This window comes from Rana temporaria, chromosome 9 (genome assembly GCF_905171775.1).
Source record: "Rana temporaria chromosome 9, aRanTem1.1, whole genome shotgun sequence".
Classification (NCBI taxonomy): domain Eukaryota; kingdom Metazoa; phylum Chordata; class Amphibia; order Anura; family Ranidae; genus Rana; species Rana temporaria.
In genome coordinates, this window is record NC_053497.1 from 114069006 (window position 1) to 114088993 (window position 19988).

The window sequence follows — 19988 nt, forward strand, 5'->3', positions numbered from 1 at the left end:
CAGTGGCGCCGGGGTTTGCTTTATTGTCCTCGCTTGTGTTTTCTGCGTGGTTGAAAGATTAGAACCTTTGCAAGAGAGAAAAGAACAACATTGCACTGACCTACTTAACAACAAAGAAAGTGGTCGAGAACGTCAGGAAGCCGCGTCTGGGGTCACTGCTGGGAATTTTGTACAAACTCTTTCGGCTGCATGAAAATATTGAATATATGAGAGTGCTGGGTCCTTAAACATGCGCCCACGGCTAATAGGAAGAGTTGTCATTCAAAGGGATTTTCCAGAAAATAATTCTTCTTCTACAACTGAGGAGAGCAGTTCAGGCTATCAACAGCCATCAGCTCAATAACTTCCATGGCAGAGTGGCCGTGCTAAAATGGAATAGGAATTAGGTGCCACGGTGCAGATGGGACCCAATAGGTATCCACAATCATTCTCGCTCTGCATGGGTGAACTCAGATAAGGGCTCAGACCTTCAACAGCTCTTTGATAGAAGTTAATGAGCTGAGGCATGAAATAACAGAAAACAAATCCCTACTATACTTTAACTCTTTCTGGGAGAAGCTTTGTATGATTATTCATATCAGCCAGTGGTGGTAAAAGCAAAATTATAGCACAGCAATTATTTTTATACCGCTGTAATATGTGTGCCCTCAGCTACATACACATAATTTTTCTCAATGCAGTCCCAGACATTGCATACCTCGATCCTGAGCTAAATCCTCATTTATCCTGAATATTTTACTGACTGAATCAGTCAATATGATGTGATTAATCAGAGACGTATACACAACATTTTATCCTAATTGTTTTCCAATGGGTTTGATGCGAGAACAGTCATCATCAGGCAGACAGGAGCCTGAGCTGTCCACATTGGCTCTACCCACTTCTTCCCAAATGCTGATACTGCATGGCCCGGTGTACACTGGATCTGGCTCTGACAGTCTATGTGGATCTTCATTTATTATAAATATGGATAATATGCATTGATACAGTGACACATGTGTACAGGGCAGGACTTAGGGTGGTGGGGGCCCCTGGGCTTGAGTGTTGAAGGGGCCCCCTGGAGCCGAGAATTGGGGGGGATCGAAGTTGTTGAGCAGGGGGGGGGGGGCGAATTGAAGTTGTTGAGCGGGGGGGAGCGCATTAAAGTTGTTGAGCGGGGGGGGATTTTGCAGTTGTCATTAGCCCGGCTCTCGGCTATCTTCCCTTCAGCAGCCACAGTCCTCCACACACCACTCCGGTTCCTCCTGCTTCCGTGCTGCCTCCTCTTGCAGTGCCGGAAAATTAACCCTTTTGCGGGACTGCGGGAAGAAGCTGTCTGTGCGGGAAAGTCCCACAGAATCCGTGCGTGTTGGGAGGTATGCGCAGGGCCGCCATCAGGAATTTTGGGGCCCCTTGCACAGCTTAAGGCATGGGCCCCCTGAAGCAGAGAACCTAGGGGGGTGGGGGTGCTGCCGCCTGAAATTGAGAAGCGTGGGGGCTGCCGCAAATTGAGAAGCGGGGGGGCCTTTACAAAAAAAAGAAGAAAACAAATATATATAAATATATGTAGCCATCCGGGGCCCTGGGGACCTCTGGGCCTTTTAATAAAAAGAAAAAATAAACCTCTGGGCCCTTTAATAATAAAAAAAAAACATTTATAAAAAAATACATAAAAAAAAGGGAGGTTGCCAAACCCGGGGGCCCTGGGGACCTCTGGGCCCCTGGGAACCTCTGGGCCTTTTAATAAAAAATAAAAAAATAAACAAAAATAAAAAAATAAACATTTATAAAAAAAAATAAAAAAGGGGGGGTTGCCACATGGGGCCCTGGGGACCTCTGAGCCCTTTAATAAAAAAATCTATTTATATATATAAAAAAAAATGAATTTTTTTTTATAAAAAAATAAAAAAGGTGGGTTGCCATCCGGGGGCCCTGGAGACCCCTGGGCCCTTTAATAATAATAAAATATATATATATATATATATATATATATATATATATATATATATATATATATATATATATATATATATATATATATATATATATATATATACATACATATATATATATATTATATATAAAAATAAAAAATATATAAAAAAAACATTTTTTTACAAAAAATAAATAAAAAAAAGGGGGGTTGCCATCCGGGGCCCTGGAGACCCCTGGGCCCTTTAATAATAATAATAAAAAAAAAAAAAAATATATATATATATATATAATATTATATATATAAAAATAAAAAATATATAAAAAAAAAACATTTTTTTACAAAAAATAAATAAAAAAAGGGGGGTTGCCGTCCGGGGCCCTGGGGGCCTCCGGACCCCTAAAAAAAAAAAAAAAAAAAAAAAAAAAAAAAATTTTTTTTTTTTTTTTTTTTTTTTTTTAAAGGGGGCCCCCTATTGGGTGGGGCCCCTGGGCTTGAGCCCAGTCAAGGCCAATGGTAAGTCCGACCCTGCATGTGTACTAAATATTGTCTCCTAGTATGACAAGATGACAATCTGATCTGTGTTCTCTTTCAGGCCTTAGAATCCGTCTTTTCAACTTTTCCCTCAAACTCCTGTCCTGTCTTCTGTACATTGTGCGAGTATTACTGGATGACCCAACGCAAGGGATCGGCTGGTAAGTCGCTGGATTACTGCTTTCCAAATATATATTCTGAAGAGCGAAAACTGCTATTACTCTGTCTTCTCTAGATACAAGATGTATTCCACAGAAGTGATGTCACTGCTCTCTAGATATAATGTAAAATGTACTGGAGTAAGGACACTGCTCTCTATATATGACTTATCTTTTACAGGAGTGACGATACTGCTCTCTAGACTTAACTTATAATATACAGGAGTGACGATACTGCTCTCTAGACTTAACTTATAATATACAGGAGTGACGACACTACCCTCTAGACTTAACTTATAATATACAGGAGTGACGATACTGCTCTCTAGATATAACATTAAGCATACAGGAATGACGTCACATTTTTTAAATATAACTGATAATTTAAAGTGTGACAACACTGCTCTCCCTATAGAACTTATAATATACAGGAGTGACGTCACCATTCTGTAGATATACAGTAGGTGTTTGTGATATTGTGCTTTTAGCACGACAGCGTCGCGCTGATACTCGGCGACAGGGTGCCGAGATCTCCCCGACACCTCGCACTCACTGGAATAGTGACAGCACATCCCAGCAAGCGCGTCATAGAAGCGACGGGAGATCCGACTTGGATTCCCGCCAATTCTACACGTGTGCGGTGTTTGTTATGAATCCTGAGGGGGAAGTCCCCGCCGGATTTTAAATAAAAATCCGGCATGGGTCCCCCCCTCAGGAGCATACCGGGCCCTTAGGTCTGTTATGGGTTGTAAGGAGAGCCCCCCTACGCCGAAAAAAACGGCGTAGGGGGTCCCCCTACAATCCATACCAGACCCGTATCCAAAGCACGCTACCCGGCCAGCCAGGAAGGGAGTGGGGACGAGCGAGCGCCCCCCCCCCTCTCCTGAGCCGTACCAGGCTGCATGCCCTCAACATGGGGGGGTTGGGTGCTCTGGGGCAGGGGGGCGCACTGCGGCCCCCCCACCTCAGAGCACCCTGTCCCCATGTTGATGAGGACAGGGCCCCTTCCCGACAACCCTGGCCGTTGGTTGTCGGGGTATGCGGGCGGGAGGCTTATCGGAATCTGGGAGCCCCCTTTAATAAGGGGGCCCCCAGATACCGGCCCCCCACCCTAAGTGAATGAGTATGGGGTACATCGTACCCCTACCCATTCACCTGCAAGAAAAGTGGTAAAAACACAAATAAACCACACAGGGTATTAAAATATTTTATTTTTCTGCTCCGGAGGCCTCCCCTGTCTTCTTTATTAGCTCTTTTACCAGGGGAGGCTTCTTCTTTGACGTCTTCGGGTGGGTGGGGGCCGCCGTCTGGTTCTCTTCCACCGCCGGGGGGGGTCGCTTTTAAAAAAGCCCCCACCCCCCGGCGGGTTTCCTCCGGCGTCTTCGGCGGGGCTCTTCTTCTTCCGCTATCCCGACGGGTCTTCTCAACTCTCCGGGGGTCTCCTTCTGTCTTCGCCGCTCTCCGCTCTTGACTCGTCGCACCCCGGTTCTTCGTCTCGCTGTCCGGTGTCTTCTTCCGTGCTGTACGTCTTCTTCCGCGCTGTGATGAGTTCTTCTTCCGTGCTGTGACGTCATGTTCTTCACTTCTCTTCTTCTCCCGATGTTGACTCGCCGGTCCTCCTCGCTGAAATGACGGATGCGCGCCTTGCATCGGACCTATATAGGCCTCACAGTCCCATCATGCTCTGTACCTACCCATGTGATACCTACCCACGTGGTAGGTATCACATGGGTAGGTACAGAGCATGATGGGACTGTGAGGCCTATATAGGTCCGATGCACCCGCGCACCCGTCATTGCAGAGAGGAGCCGGCGACGTGTCAACACCGGGAGAAGGAGAGAAGTGAAGAACATGACGTCACAGCGCGGAAGAAGAACTCATCACAGCACGGAAGGAGAAGACGTAAAGCACGGAAGAAGACACCGGACAGCGAGACGAAGAACCGGGGTGCGACGAGTCAAGAGCGGAGAGCGGCGAAGACAGAAGGAGACCCCCGGAGAGTTGAGAAGACCCGTCGGGATAGCGGAAGAAGAAGAGCCCCGCCGAAGACGCCGGAGGAAACCCGCCGGGGGGTGGGGGCTTTTTTAAAAGCGACCCCCCCCCGGCGGTGGAAGAGAACCAGACGGCGGCCCCCACCCACCCGAAGACGTCAAAGAAGAAGCCTCCCCTGGTAAAAGAGCTAATAAAGAAGACAGGGGAGGCCTCCGGAGCAGAAAAATAAAATATTTTAATACCCTGTGTGGTTTATTTGTGTTTTTACCACTTTTCTTGCAGGTGAATGGGTAGGGGTACGATGTACCCCATACTCATTCACTTAGGGTGGGGGGCCGGTATCTGGGGGCCCCCTTATTAAAGGGGGCTCCCAGATTCCGATAAGCCTCCCGCCCGCATACCCCGACAACCAACGGCCAGGGTTGTCGGGAAGGGGCCCTGTCCTCATCAACATGGGGACAGGGTGCTCTGAGGTGGGGGGGCCGCAGTGCGCCCCCCTGCCCCAGAGCACCCAACCCCCCCATGTTGAGGGCATGCAGCCTGGTACGGCTCAGGAGAGGGGGGGGCGCTCGCTCGTCCCCACTCCCTTCCTGGCTGGCCGGGTAGCGTGCTTTGGATACGGGTCTGGTATGGATTGTAGGGGGACCCCCTACGCCGTTTTTTTCGGCGTAGGGGGGCTCTCCTTACAACCCATAACAGACCTAAGGGCCCGGTATGCTCCTGAGGGGGGGACCCATGCCGGATTTTTATTTAAAATCCGGCGGGGACTTCCCCCTCAGGATTCATAACAAACGCCGCACACGTGTAGAATTGGCGGGAATCCAAGTCGGATCTCCCGTCGCTTCTATGACGGCTCTGTCTCCATCGCGGCAAGCCAGCTCGGCGCTGGCTCCCGCGATGGGGCTCGTAGGTGCTCAATCTCGCCGAGAAAGAGAGCGAGATTGACACAAAATCGGGTTCACCTACTGTAACATAAATTACAGGAGTAACAGTACTGCTCTCTAGATATCACTTATAATTTACAGGTGTGATGTCACAGTTCTCTACATATAACCTATAATTTGCAGGTGCGACGTCACAGTTCTCGAGATATAACCTTTAATTTACCGATTTACAGGTGCGACATCACAGTCCTCTAGATATGACCTACAATTTACAGGAGTAAAGTCACAGTTCTCTAGATATAACCTATAATTTACAGATTTACCAGTGCGACATCACAGTCCTCTAGATATAACTTAAAATGTACAGGTGCGTTGTCATAGTTCTCTAGATATAACCTATAATTTACAGGAGTGATGTCACAGTTCTCTAGATATAACCTACAATTTACAGGTGTGACATCATAGTTCTCTAAATATAACCCACAATTTACAGGAGTGATGTCACAGTTCTCTAGATATAACCTATAATTTACAGGAGTGATGTCACAGTTCTCTAGATATAACTTATAATTTACAGGAGTGATGACACCGTTCTCTAGATAGAACATATAATATACAGGAGTGCCGCCACCGTTATAATTCACAGTTATATGCATTGCCGATCCTGACCTCCCTTGGGCCCTAAGCAAAATTCTACTAAGGGGCCCTCTACCTGACCTGTGAACCATTAGCCTTGTGCCCAGTGCACACCATGCAGCCTTGTGCCCAGTGCCCACCAAATGCAGCCTTGTGCCATTCTACCGGCGCCACCCCTGCACCCACGAGGGGGAGGCGGGGCCTTGAGTAATTTGCAGGGCCCTACGCATCTTGCGTATTAAGCGTAAAGCGCGGATCGGCTCTGGTTATATGTCGCCTCTCTCTGAACATTCTTACTTTACAGATATGTTGTTTCTTACATGGTCAAGACTAGCAACCCACTATTTTATCTTTTCTAAGAATAGAATCATCTGACTTCAAATTAAATCTTAAGGAGAACTCCAAACAACTACATGCACAATTAAAATACACACTTGTCTTACCTGCTAAAATATTTTTAATTCTCTTCATCCAATGCTTCACATTCCTGTGTAACCAGAAGGTGAAACCGGTATTCACTATTGGAGCTCAGCCTCACCCTGTGTGATAAAAGCTGCCCAAATGTTCTCCCTTCATCTCCCAGTGTTTGAAACATGTCAGTCTAGTAACTTTGCTCAATGCAATATGATTGACTCACAGCGCAGATCCTCCCACTGTAAGGCTGATTTGTGGCTTCCAGAGGGTTCTGCAATGAGACATTATGAAGATAAATGTTAGCAGTTATACAATTTTCAGATACATTTCATTATTTTAAAGAACATCTTACAGGACTAATGGGTCCAGGTTATATTTCCTACGGATCTACTTAATATTTTATTAATTATTTTATAAAAAAAAATTTACAAGATATTTTCTATATAGTTTTACCATTTACATAATTTATTCTAATCCTCCTATATCACCCACTAACTCGATAATATGAGGATTTAAACAGTGCATGCCTGTGAATATCTGATTCCTCATCAACTCTCCCTGGGTGCCAGATGTTATTGGCAGCCAGGATAGACCAGAAATTCGCTTGGAATACATCAGTATTAATGACTTTTTGAGAGGATCTTTGACATGTAGATAAAGTGGCCAGTGAGTATATATATACTTTGCCCCTTTGCAGCTATAACAGCTTCAACTCTTCTGGGAAGGTTGTCCACAAGGTTTAGGAGTGTCTATGGGAATGTTTGACCATTTTTCCAGAAGTACATTTGTGAGGTCGCAGGAACTGATGTGGACGAGTAGGCCTGGCAGTCTCCGTTCTAATTCATCCCAAAGGTGTTCTATCGGGTTAAGCTGTGCAGGCCAGTCAAGTCCCTCCACCCCAAACTCGCTCATCTGTAGTTTTATGGACCTTGCTTTGTGCACTGGTCCAAATCATTTGGTGGAGGGGGGATTATGGTGTGGGGTTGTTTTTCAGTGGTTAGGCTTTGCGTCCCAATACTTTTGTTAATATGTAAATAATATCAGAGTGTGTCCTAAGACCAGACTGATCCAAGCGCCCTATGAATAAAATGTGTTCAAATAAACGTAAACGCAGAACAGCAGCTATTATAAAAGGTAAGTATAGATAAAAAATGTGCTAAAATGAATATTAATATAATTCAAGATGAACCTAATGTTCACAATCTGCTTAGATGTAATGTAGTACTCAGCAGGGATATGTCCCTATGCACCACACCGTCATCAAACTAGTACAACAGTTTAAGATTAAAGAAAACAGTCCTCATAAAATCATAGCTCTTGTATATACAGCATACAGTCTCTGTAAAAAGTGCTTCCTTAATGCCAAGCAATTCAGTTGTCCATTCCTGGAAATCCAATCAGACAGTGCTGTGCGTCTCTGCCCCCCTCTTGGTTATCTACTCACCAGAAAGTGATGAATAACGAGCCTTACGATCTCCTCTCTTTCATGGATCACCTGCCTCTCTCCTTCTCATTAAGTTGAGCGTCCAAAGCACACCTCTCATGGACGGCTGGATCACAGGGATGAGTGCTTGTTGTGTCATGAACGTTCATAAAAAAGAAACAGAGGAGCAGGTGTAAAACTGTTTAATTAAGACAAAATCCCCTGCAACAATAACATGCTTACAAGGTGATGAATTTTAAAAGGCACATCAGATGGTAAGACCGTAGCTCACTCAGATGGTTTTACTCCTCAGCACTGCTCCAGCTGGTGGGTCCCGGGTACAGTTTACTCCTGTGTGAACGAAGCGTCGCGTAGCCACGCCCTGGCGCGTTTCGTGATTGGCTCACGTCTTCAGAGGGCGTGTGTAAATTTATATGTGTGTGTATATACAGTATATATACCTGATGTACATGACATGCATAGACAAGGTCCATTTACACATTAAAAGGGAGGTCATCAATATTTATAGAGTTGGCCGACTACTCCTGCTAATTCTACTCAACAGGAAAACAGTAACTGTACCAAGAAAAATGTTAATTGATCAAATTTTCAGTTCTTTATTGCACTGGGTAACAAGGGTAATAAGGATATATGCCGTATATATGACAACAAGTGGAAGAAGCAGAGTCCTCCAGCTGTACAGAATATTCCAGAAGAGGAGCGTTGACTAGTGGAAGGTACAAAGTAGTCCTCCAGCATTGTGTAAAGACCCACAGGGTACACATGGAAAGCTGTACTCAGTTCTGTAAATCTATTTATGCCGCAATGTTTGCACTCCATTTAATTGTAAGTCACACTTCAGTGCATGAAAGGCACTGGGTGCAATAATGGAGTTCATTAATGAAGAAGATATGCCATGAGGTTTGCATTGAAGCGTTCAACTTTATTCAGGGGAGGAGTGTTGGTAGAGGGGTACAAAAAGGAGAACAATTTCATTTTGCATTAGAATATTGTAATCTACTTCCTCTTTATCTTCTAACTCCCCTTTTTCTTCATTTTTCTACAGTTGGAGTTGTGACAAGCAGAACTATACAACCAAAGGGTATCCAAATGGCATCAACTGGTGAGTGTAATGTAGCAATTACTATTGCTTAGTAATATTTTAGACCGTAAAAGAAAATCTGCCAAGGTTTATATATGGAGGCGGGCAGGTGGCCATAGCTAACATCATTTTGAAGGGTGAAAATTACAGGGCTGTCTTTCTTACTACTATGTCGCTGAACTGAAGGAAGCATGCAGCAAGTGAAATCATGGGATACATGGGATACATAAAGTACACATACCTATTCCTAGCCAGTTACTTGTTACATAAAGAAAGGATGAGGATGACAGCCCCAGAAATGTTTCCTTTAAAAGCAATTCAGGCGTGGGGGCTCCATATTTGTATTATCATATGTTCTCTTTATTATTTCCCTGTTAATGATTGTCTATTAATGTGTCATGTTTTCTGACAGGGATCCAATAATTTGGGTGGACCGCCAACCGCCACTCTGGGCCATCCAAGTAAGTGGGGTCAATACTATTGGGACATGATAGGAAAGCAAAGAGAAATGTGACTGTCCTGGATTATGGATAGAGTAGAGAAGGTTTAACTATTCAGCTGCCAGAGCTGTTTTTGTGTTTTTTGTACACATGTTAAATAATCATTTTAGGCCTGAATTTTTGTTAAAACCCCCAGACAGAACATGTTTTCCCAAAGCAGAGACCCTGGGGAATAAAATGGTAGTAGTTCCAGTTTTTTATGAAGGGATACAATAAAGTTAATGTTAGTGCAAACAATTGCAATATATTACCATTTTTTTTTTGTAAAACATAAAAAGATGCTGTTTTGCCAAGTAAGTAGATGCTAAACAATGTCAAGCTGTAAAATTGCACATACCCAACATTTTCCGTAGTAGACATTTTAAAAAGCTATTACAGATCAGCAGTTTGGTGTTAACCATGAACAATGGCCCTAGAGCTTTTGCTCTTGTATTGGCATGTGTGGCGATGTGTAACATGTCTAATTCAATTGAGGTTTTTGTAAATAGGTGCCCCCAATGCGTGTGTTTAGGTATGTATGTATGTATGTATGTATGTATGTAAGTGTACATGTGGAAAGGGGGGCTCATTTTTTTGGGTGTACCTTTTTAATTTTTCTTTCAATTAAATGTATAGCTATCACAGGGGGCCAAAGGCCTTCTATGATATGGCAAATATTGTATAATGTGACAATTGCAGTCACAGATCCAGCCATCCATCCCTCCATGCTCAGCTATCCCTGTGCAATACTCTGCAATACCCTGTGCAATACTCTGCAATACCCTGTGCAATACTCTGCAATACCCTGTGCAATACTCTGCAATACCCTGTGCAATACTCTGTAATACCCTGTGCAATACACCACAATACCCTGTGCAATGAACCGCAATACCCTGTGCAATACTCTGCAAATACCCTGCGCAATACTCTGCAATACCCTGTGCAATACTCTGCAAATACCCTGTGCAATACCCCACAATACTCCCCAATACCCTGCAATACTCCAATACCCGCAATACGTCCCCCGTATGCTTCCCAGCCTAGAGGTGAGATATGGGGTCTTATTGACCCCACATCTCACTGTCATGCTATATTCCTATTACAATGGATGTTTACATTCCTTATAATAGGAATAAAAGTGATCAAAAAATGTATTTTTGGGGAAAAAGTGTCAAACTAAAATAAAGTGCCCCTGTCCCCGTGTGCTCGCATGCAGAAGCGAGGGCATACCTAATTCCCGCCGACATAGGAAAACGGTGTTCAAGCTTTAGTTAGAACCAAAACAGCTTAACTGTTGGCTCTCAAAGGCCAGCAAGGCTAGAGAGTGGGTGTCAGTTCAACACATATTCTCAGAGCTGCGCTACCTTGGTGAAGACGGAGGTGTTGGGTTTGTGCAGAATAATTTTATTACCGAGAGGATGTTTAGCAAAAGAACAGCATAACGTCTCAGTGATTTGGTGAATTTGCTGCTTTATTAGATTACAAAAACAAAATTAGGTTAGTGTTGGCTTGGCAAAATATAATGAAAATAAGACGGAAAGCAAACTTACAAATAGGTAAACCAGTGAGAAAATTGTCAGTAAATTAAAAATGAAAGGCTAAATAAGTAAATAAAAAAAAGACTATTCTCCTCCGAATGATAACCTGGGACCCTTCCTGACTCACATCTGCTCCCTGTTAAAGGCCCACCAGAAAGGTACCCTCTTGCTGCCGGGTGACTCCAATGTGCCGCTGAACCCCTCTCTTGACAAGTATCCATCGGAACATAAACCCCCCTCCCCTGCTGCTAAAAAGTTCTCGCAGGCTCTACAAAATCACGACCTGGTAGATGTCTGGCGGGAGTTTCATCCCCTTGGTAGGGATTATACCCATTATTCCCACCCTCATCAGTCCCATTCCAGGATTGATCATAAGTTTGTTCTCCGGAAACATCTTCCTTTGATTGACTGTTTCTATTTTAGCAGCGCTCTGGTCGGATCATGATCCTGTTCTGACTGTATGCCACTCTCTTCTCAGCAAACCGCAACATGCCCCCTGGGTCATGAATGACTCTTTTTTGTCTTTAAAGTCGATTCTTAATGACATCCATGAAGCTTCCAAGGACTATTTTAATCTCAATACAGGGACTCGTCTCATCTCCGGTGACGCTGTGGGAAGCATATAAAGCGGTCCTTCGGGGCCACGTGATTCGCATAGCGTCACAGTGTAAAAGATAGCGTATCCAAGCTTGTCGTAATCTGGAGCAACGTTTGGAGGTCCTGTCTACGGCCTTCAAACAATCTCCCTCCCCGGCTAATCGCAGACTCTTGGATAAGGCCCACACGGAACTAGATTTATGTTTAACTGATGAAGCTGAACGCACTTTGTGCTGGGCTCGTCAAAAAAGCTTGCAATGCTGGCTAATAGACTGCGAACCTTCGCCCCGAAATTTACTCCCATAAATCTGCGCACCCGCCACAATATCCTCACGGGCAACCCACAGCGGGTATTGGACGAATTTCGGTACTGACTCACTACTCACTATTCTGCCCCTACTCACTCATCTACTCAGGATCTGGATGCCTTCTTGACCGACTTATCCTTACCCTCCCTATACGACACGCATACGTCTCTTATGGACCAAGATATTCAGGTCTCGGAAGTTCTTCAGTGTATTAAGGACTTGAAGGTCGGTAAGAGACTGGGCCCGGATGACTTCACGGCTTTGTACTACTGGAAGTTAGCAGATGTTCTGGCCCCACATTTGGCGGTTATGTACAATTCGGTAAAGAAGGGTCAGTCATTCACCTCTATTCTACTGACTGCCAACATCGTAATGATCCCGAAGCCAGACAAGGACCATTCTTTTTGGGCTAATTTCAGGCCAATCTCCCTAATTAATATCGATATGAAAATCTTGACTAAGATTTTATCAAATCGCTTGAATTCTTTTCTCCTGCACCTAATAAAGAAAGACCCGGTGGGTTTCGTCCCTCGCCGACAATCGGGGGATGCCATTAGACGGCTCCTTCAAATTCAACATATTGTACACACCAGATCCCTGGAAACGATGTTCTTGTCGCTCGATGTCAATAAGGCCTTTGACACTTTGTCTTGGCCCTATTTGACACAAGTCCTTCGTCATTATGGTTTTGGCGCTTCCTTCTTGAGCTGGATCTCGGATATCTATGACTCCCCCCCCAGGCCAAGGTTCGATACTATGGTTTTGAGTCGTCCACCTTCCCCATTAGGGGGGGAACTCGGCAGGGATGCCCGCTCTCCCCACTCCTGTTCGTCCTGGCTCTGGAGCCCTTGGCGGAGGCCGTTGGATCCCATCCAGACGTGTCGGGGGTGGAGGTGGCGGGTACTTCGCACAAATTATCACTGTTTGCAGATGACATTCTGTTGACCATTACCAAACCTAGAATCTCCCTTCCCAATCTGCTGTCTATTTTAGATTCTTTCGGCTCGTTCTCAGGCTTAACAGTTAACCCAGCAAAATCTAAGGCAATGTCTATCAATATCCTCCCCTCGGATTTACAATCCCTACGGTCTGCGTTTCCTTTCCAGTGGTTGACCTCATTAACTTATTTGGGGATTAGGCTTACCCGAAGTACTCAGATTTATATCAAGCAAACTTTCCTCCCTTGTTTGGGAAATTGGCGGCTATGCTCGTCTCTTGGTCCACTCTTCCGCTTTCTTGGTTTGGGAGAGTGGCGACAGTACCCTCTTACATCCTCCAAATACATCAACCTAAAATTCTGCAGTTTATCTGGGGCCCCACGAGACCCAGGATTAAGAGGCAGGTGCTTTTTGCACGTAGAATCAATGGTGGCCTATCGGTCCCTAATTTACATGCTTATTTAACTGCGGTGGGTATCGCCCCATTGTCCAGCCTTCACGAGAAGCAGCAAATGCCACTGTGGGCCACCGTTGATTTAGTGGCTTCTCACCCGACACCTCTAGCCTCTCTCCCTTGGCTCCCCTGAGCACATCGCCCACCTGCCATAGGTCCTTGTCTGGCTCATTCCCTTAGGTTGTGGGATGAGGTCAAATATTCCGCGGGTCTGATTTCCCCTCATCTCCCGCTATTCCACCTCCTTCATTGACCATTATTCCTGCCAGGTCGCGACAATTCCTTACAGTTTTCATGGTGAACATGGCTTTGTAGACATCCATTCTATGCTCACCCCAACCAAGATTATTCCTTTTACGGTTTTACGTTCCTCTCACGATATTCCCCTTAGGGAGCATTAAAGTTACCTACAACTCCGACATTTTCTCCGACATCTTATCAGATTTTAATCCACCCCCTATACTATGACCCTCTTCGAAAGTTTTATGTAGATCGCGCCCCCATTCCTCGGTTCTCATATCTTTGATTTATGCAGCTATCATCAATTCTAAGAAACCACCATTGAGACCTTATCACCTTCAGTGGGAGGCTGAGCTTGGGAAGCAACTTGATCCAGAAGACTGGCAGACTATGACCATAGCATTGTCCAAATGCTCTAAGAATGTTCTCTTTTTGGAAAACGCTTACAAAGTGTTTAATAGATGGTACTATTCCCCGGCCAGATTAGTGAGTTTTATACCATCCTATTCCCCTTTATGCTTCCGTAGATGCTCTCAGGAGGGTACAATGGCACACGTCTGGTGGACCTGCCCCAGGGTATGTAGATTGTGGGTTAGAGTTTATGCGTTGCTCTGCAACCTCTTCAACACCAATTTAAAGAGGGACCCTTTTGAGGCCCTTTTGTGGAAACCGATCACGGGGCTTCTCCACCCTGAATGCCAGCTGGCGGCACATGTTTTTACTGCAACTAAACTGACCATAGCAAGGGCCTGGAAGACCCCGGTCCTCAGCTTTGTAGCAGTTAAAAACTGCGTTAATGATATTATGGTTAATGAGAAACTTACTGCCGTGTTATTGGACACCCACGATAAATTCCTCCGGGTATGGCAACCCTGGGTGACCCACAACCACCCTTCACGTTTTGATCCAACGCTACTTTCTCTTTGATGAGCCTCTGTTCCCCCCACCCCAAGAACCCCCTTCCCCTCTTCTGCTATCCCGCTTTCCTTATTTATTTTTTATCTTATTTTTTCTCTCTTTCTCTTCAATATTATTAGCTGGTTATCTTTCTTCTCACCCTCTCTCTTCACTCTCTTTGTGGCTCGGGCCCACAGGCTTGGTCCTGTTGGTCTTGGACACATGATGCGCTGTTTATTTTACAATTTGGTGAATGTTGTTCTCTGTTATGTGTCTTTTTAAGTTTGTCTTCCTTTTTGTAATGTTGCACATTGAATAGCCATTTTGCATTTAAGTTCTACATATATTTCGGTGTGTTAGCCGGTATGTTATCTAAACCAGCATAAGGTCACTTTAGCAGGACCCATGAGGTATCCTTTTGCTGGTCTTCTACATCCGCCCTTGGATTCCTAGGAGCTGGATCAATCTCAGGACTACGGACTAACTTTTCTGACGCCTCCAGTTCTATACACGATAATTAATGGTGTGTCCACCACTGTTTTTTTTTGTATTTATTTTTTCTGTTGATGTGTTCTCAATTAAACTCTTTGTGCAAGAAAATAAAGACTATTCTGATTCCTGTATACATGTGTTCTATTTAAAATAATATTATACAGTTTAGTCATTTATATTACATACATAGTGTATATTACATGGCTTGACTGTGTGCTTACGTGTGCCTCTAGTGCCCTCTTCAGGCGGAAGGAGAAATGTAAATTGTAACCTGTACTCTGAAAATTTGCTGTCCACTCACTCTTACAGGGACACGATGACAACATAAACTGTTCCATATACTGTACACCCTATACTTTATTTTCTTTTATTGTAATATCTATTTATAAGCTTACTTATAATGTATAACATGTATCTTCATCATTAGCTATTCCTTTGCATCCATCTAGGGCAGCGTTTCTCAACTTCAGACCTCAAGGTGCCCCAAAAGGTCATGTTTTTAGGCTTTCCATTATTTTGCACAGGTGATTTAATCAGTTTCATTGCCTTAGTAATTACCACATCCGTTTTATCTGAGGGAAATCCTGAAAACATGACCTGTTGGTGCGCCTTGAGGACTGGAGTTGAGAAACGCTGATCTAGGGCAATCTTCAGTGCCACATTAAAAAATAAACCTGGCCATGACCTAGAAGAAGTGTGCATGAAATATTTAGTTTTAAGAACATTCATTTGATTTCCTAATCGTTAGTGGGGTCAAATGGAAAAAAAAATCTTGATTGCGGTTTTATTTCTGGGAATTACATTCCAAAATCATACGTTAAAAGGAAATGAAATTTGTTAAGTGCTTTCAAACGACATTCATCAAGTCATTCAAAGTACTGAAACATTTGGTACGGGTGTTAGGAAGAACATTTATTAAAAAAACTATGGCCAGCTTAAAGCAGTAATAAACTGCCATGCTTTTTTTTTTTTTTTTTAAACCTGCAAGGTAAAGTTATAATGTGCTAGTATTCATTACATATGGGAAACTTACCTTAAAACGAAGCCATCCAGCGACACACTGTCACCGCTGATAGGGCTTCCATCTTGACCCGGATTTGAGTCCTTTGGCCATCTGATTGGCCGCGCCGCGATTACGTCACTACGGCGCATGCACGTGGGAGCCGCTATTCATGGCAAAGGATACTGTGCATGTTTAGGAAATATTTACTGTACCTATAGGTAAGCCTTATTAAAAAGTATTCATACCCCTTGACATTTTCCAAATGTTTTCATGTTAAAAATGGAAATGTATTTTATTGGGATTTTATGTGAGAAACCAACACAAAGCGGCACATAATTGTGAAGTGGAAAAAAAATAATAAATGGTTTTCCATTTTTTTTTACAAATAAATATCTAAAAAGTGTGGCATACATTTGTATTCAACCCCCTTTACTCTGATACCCCTAACTAAAATCTAGTGGAACTAATTGCTTTTAGAAGTCATCTAATTAGGAAATAGAGTCCACCTGTGTGTATTTTAATCTCAGTATAAATACAGCTGTTCTGTGAAGCCCTCAGAGGTTTGTTAGAGACCTTTAGTGAACACACCGCATCATGAAGGCCAAGGAACACACAGCAGTTTTCCCGACAGGGAAACCGATCGTGTGTACTAGGCATTAGGTTTTAAAAAACATATCTTAAGCTTTGAACATCTCACAGAGCACTGTTAATTCCATCATCTGAAAATGGAAAGAGTATGGCACAACTGCAAACCTACAAAGACATGGCTGTCCACCTAAACTGACAGGCCGGGCAAGGAGAGCATTAATCAGAGAAGCAGCCAAGAGGCCCATGGTAACTCTGGAGGAGCTGCAGAGATCCACAGCTCAGGTGGGAGAATCTGTCCACAGGACAACTATTGGTCATGCACTCCACAAATCTGGTCTTTATGGAAGAGTGGCAAGAAGAAAGCCATTGCTGAAAGAAAGCCATAAAAAGTCACATTTGTAGTTTGCAAGAAGCCATGTGGGGGACACCGCAAACATGTAGAAGAAGGTGATCTGGTCAGATGAGACCTACATTTAACTTTTTGGCCTGAAAGCAAAACTCTATGGCCCGGATTCACAAAGCACTTACGCCGACGTATCTCGAGATACGACCAACGTAACTTTTCTACGCCGGCGTAGAGAGGGCGCATATTTACGCTGGGCGCATTTGTCGCTCCCATTGATTTTCTATTCACATATGCAAATGAGGGAGATACGCCGATTCACGAACGTACGTTCGTCCGACGCAGTGCGCGTAAAGTCATACGTCCGACGTAAAGTTATGCACCATAAAGCAGATGTGACTCAGCAGCATCCATGCAAATGGCTGCACCAGGGAACACAAGCCAACGTATTTTACGTAGTTTACGTAGGACGTGAATATGACTAGGCGTGGGTTACGTTCACGCCATAGGCAGTGATCCGGCGTATCTCTGGGAGTAGTTCCGACGTGATTCTGAGTATGCGCACTGGGATGCGTCCACGGGACGGCGCATGCGCCGTTCATTATACGTATCTGGCTGAGACTCAGCCCATCATTTGCATGGGGTCACGCCTAATTTGCATGGCTCACGCCCACTTCCACATACGCCGGCTTACGCCTAGGAAACCCAGTGCAGATTTGGCAGCACTGGCTTTGTGAATCCAGTGCTTGCCTCTCTGCGCTGCGTTGGTGTAGCGTAAAGGAGATATGCTACGGCGGGATAAATATGCGCCGATGTATGTGAATCCGGTCCTATGTGTAGCAGAAAACTAACACTGCACATCACCCTGAACACACCATCTCCACTGTAAAACATTTTGGTGGCAGTATCATGTTGTGGGGATGCTTTTCTTCAGCAGGGACAGGGAAGCTGGTCAGAGTTGATAGGAAGATGGATGTAACCAAATACAGGGCAATCTTAGAAGAAAACCTGTTAGAGTCTGCAAAGGACTTAAGACTGGGGCAGATGTTCACCATCCAGCAGGACAACGACCCTAAACATACAGCCAGAGCTACAATGGAATTGTTTAGATCAAAGCATATTCATGTGTTAGAATGGCCCAGTCAAAGTCCAGACCTAAATCCAATTGAGAATCTGTGGCAAAACTTGAAAATTGCTGTTCACAGACGCCGTCCAATCTGAAGGATCTTGAGCCATTTTTCAAAGAAGAATGGGCAAAAATGTCACTCTCTAGATGTGCAAAGCTGGTAGACTCATCCCCGAAAAGTACTCAGGGGGCTGATAATAAAATATACGCCACACTTTTCCATTTATAATTTTCCTTCAACATCACAATTATGTGCCACTTTGTGTTGGTCTATCACATAAAATCCCAATAAAATACATTTACGTTTTTGGTTGTAACATGACAAAATTTGGAAAATGTCAAGGCACTGTGTGTGTATGTGTGTATATATATAATAATAATAATTATAATAACAATAATAATCAGTGTGTAATCGTGGTGGGAATTTAAAGTGTAAGCTCCTTTTATTGCAGAGGGGATTAGTATCCTTTGTACAGCATTGTGAATTATGTAAAAGCTAATGCAAAATAATAATAGTGTGTGACTGTAGTGGAGACATTAGAGTGTAAGCTCCTCTGGTGCAGGGACTAAATGTGACTGAATGGGTGTTCTCAGTACATCACTGTACAATGTCAGAGCTCTGAAAATGTATAACATTATAATGATGATGACAATGTGTGACTGTATAGATGTATACAATTTGTATTAGATTTCCATTAAATATTTCCAATGTTCTTTTTTTCTCAGGTCACTGTGGCTATCATCAGTTTCCTGGAGACAATGCTTCTAATCTATCTCAGCTATAAGGTAACATGATTAAACTCCGGTTTTGATAAAAATGTGATCAATCACAGCAGCTCTGAAGGTAGTTAGGGGAGAAGCATTTATCTAGGGCAACATTCAAGCATAAGTCAGGAGGTGGGGATGACGTGGGGAAATAATTTCAGGTGCAGAAAATGGAAGTCTTTGCTCTCAGGGTGAGTTAAGTCATGTATAATGGGGCTGCTATGGAATAGGCAAAAGTTGACATTTAGACTGTACCCATTATAACTATTTGACTAGAGTGCTTCTTTAAAATGCATGCATTTCTTAATAAACCAGATGATGAAAGCCTCAGTGGAATTCCATTGCTAAATGTCAGCAGTGAGAGCAGTCATTAATCACACTATAGCACGTCTCGTTATTACTTAGAAGTCAAGTTGTTCTTTTTGTTTTGGTGCTGTTAAAATTTGGATTTCACGTCGACTGTAACGTAGTCCATATGATTGTTACTACCTCCCTTACTGCCTTTAAAAAATACTCTTCAGCATTTGAAAGAAAGATAGCTCTCAATGCAATCTCATGACTCAGAAGCCTATATATTTGGTATTAAATCCAAAACCAAGGTCCTTCCGGCTCCAAGCAGACCAAAGCCTGGTGAGAGCCTCTTCTTTCCCTGGCCCCTCTGGGTGGGTTGACCCCTCAAGTCTATATCCTATCCTTAAAGGGGTTGCAAAGGTTCATGTACATCTGATGTTTTCCAGGCCCCCAGCCCCCCGGTTTACTTACCTGAGCCCTTGAAATTCCTGCGTCGTGAACGAGCAGGCTTCTCGACTGGGCTTTTCAGCTCATTCATTGGATGATTGATAGCAACGCAGCCGTTGGCTCCCGCTGCTGTCAGCCAAACCAGTGACGCAGCGTGTTTGGGGGCGGGGCCAAGTGATACAGTCGGCGTCTATAGCCGCCGGCTGTATCACAGGAGCATGCTCGCAAGCTAACCCCCTTGGGAGAGAGCTTCCCATGAAGGTGATTAGCTGATGCGGGAAGGGGCCGAGACAGCCGCCGAGGGACCCCAGAAGACGAGGATCGGGGCCACTCTGTGCAAAACGAGCTGCACAGTGGAGGTAAGTATGACATGTTTGTTTTTTTTTGTTTTTTTTTAAACATTTGAACCTCGACAACCCTTTTAATT

General features: G+C 44.1%; 1 protein-coding gene across 5 annotated transcripts in view; it reads left to right on the forward strand.

Moving 5' to 3' along the window:
• Positions 1 to 19988, forward strand: part of KCNT1 (potassium sodium-activated channel subfamily T member 1) — a 409716-nt gene that overhangs the window by 271562 nt on the left and 118166 nt on the right. For all 5 annotated transcript variants that reach the window (XM_040324182.1, XM_040324185.1, XM_040324181.1 and 2 more), the window contains 4 exons: positions 2508 to 2607; positions 9020 to 9076; positions 9468 to 9516; positions 18785 to 18844. In XM_040324182.1, coding sequence (XP_040180116.1) covers positions 2508 to 2607; positions 9020 to 9076; positions 9468 to 9516; positions 18785 to 18844 — 266 coding nt within the window. The remainder of the gene's footprint in view (positions 1 to 2507; positions 2608 to 9019; positions 9077 to 9467; positions 9517 to 18784; positions 18845 to 19988) is intronic.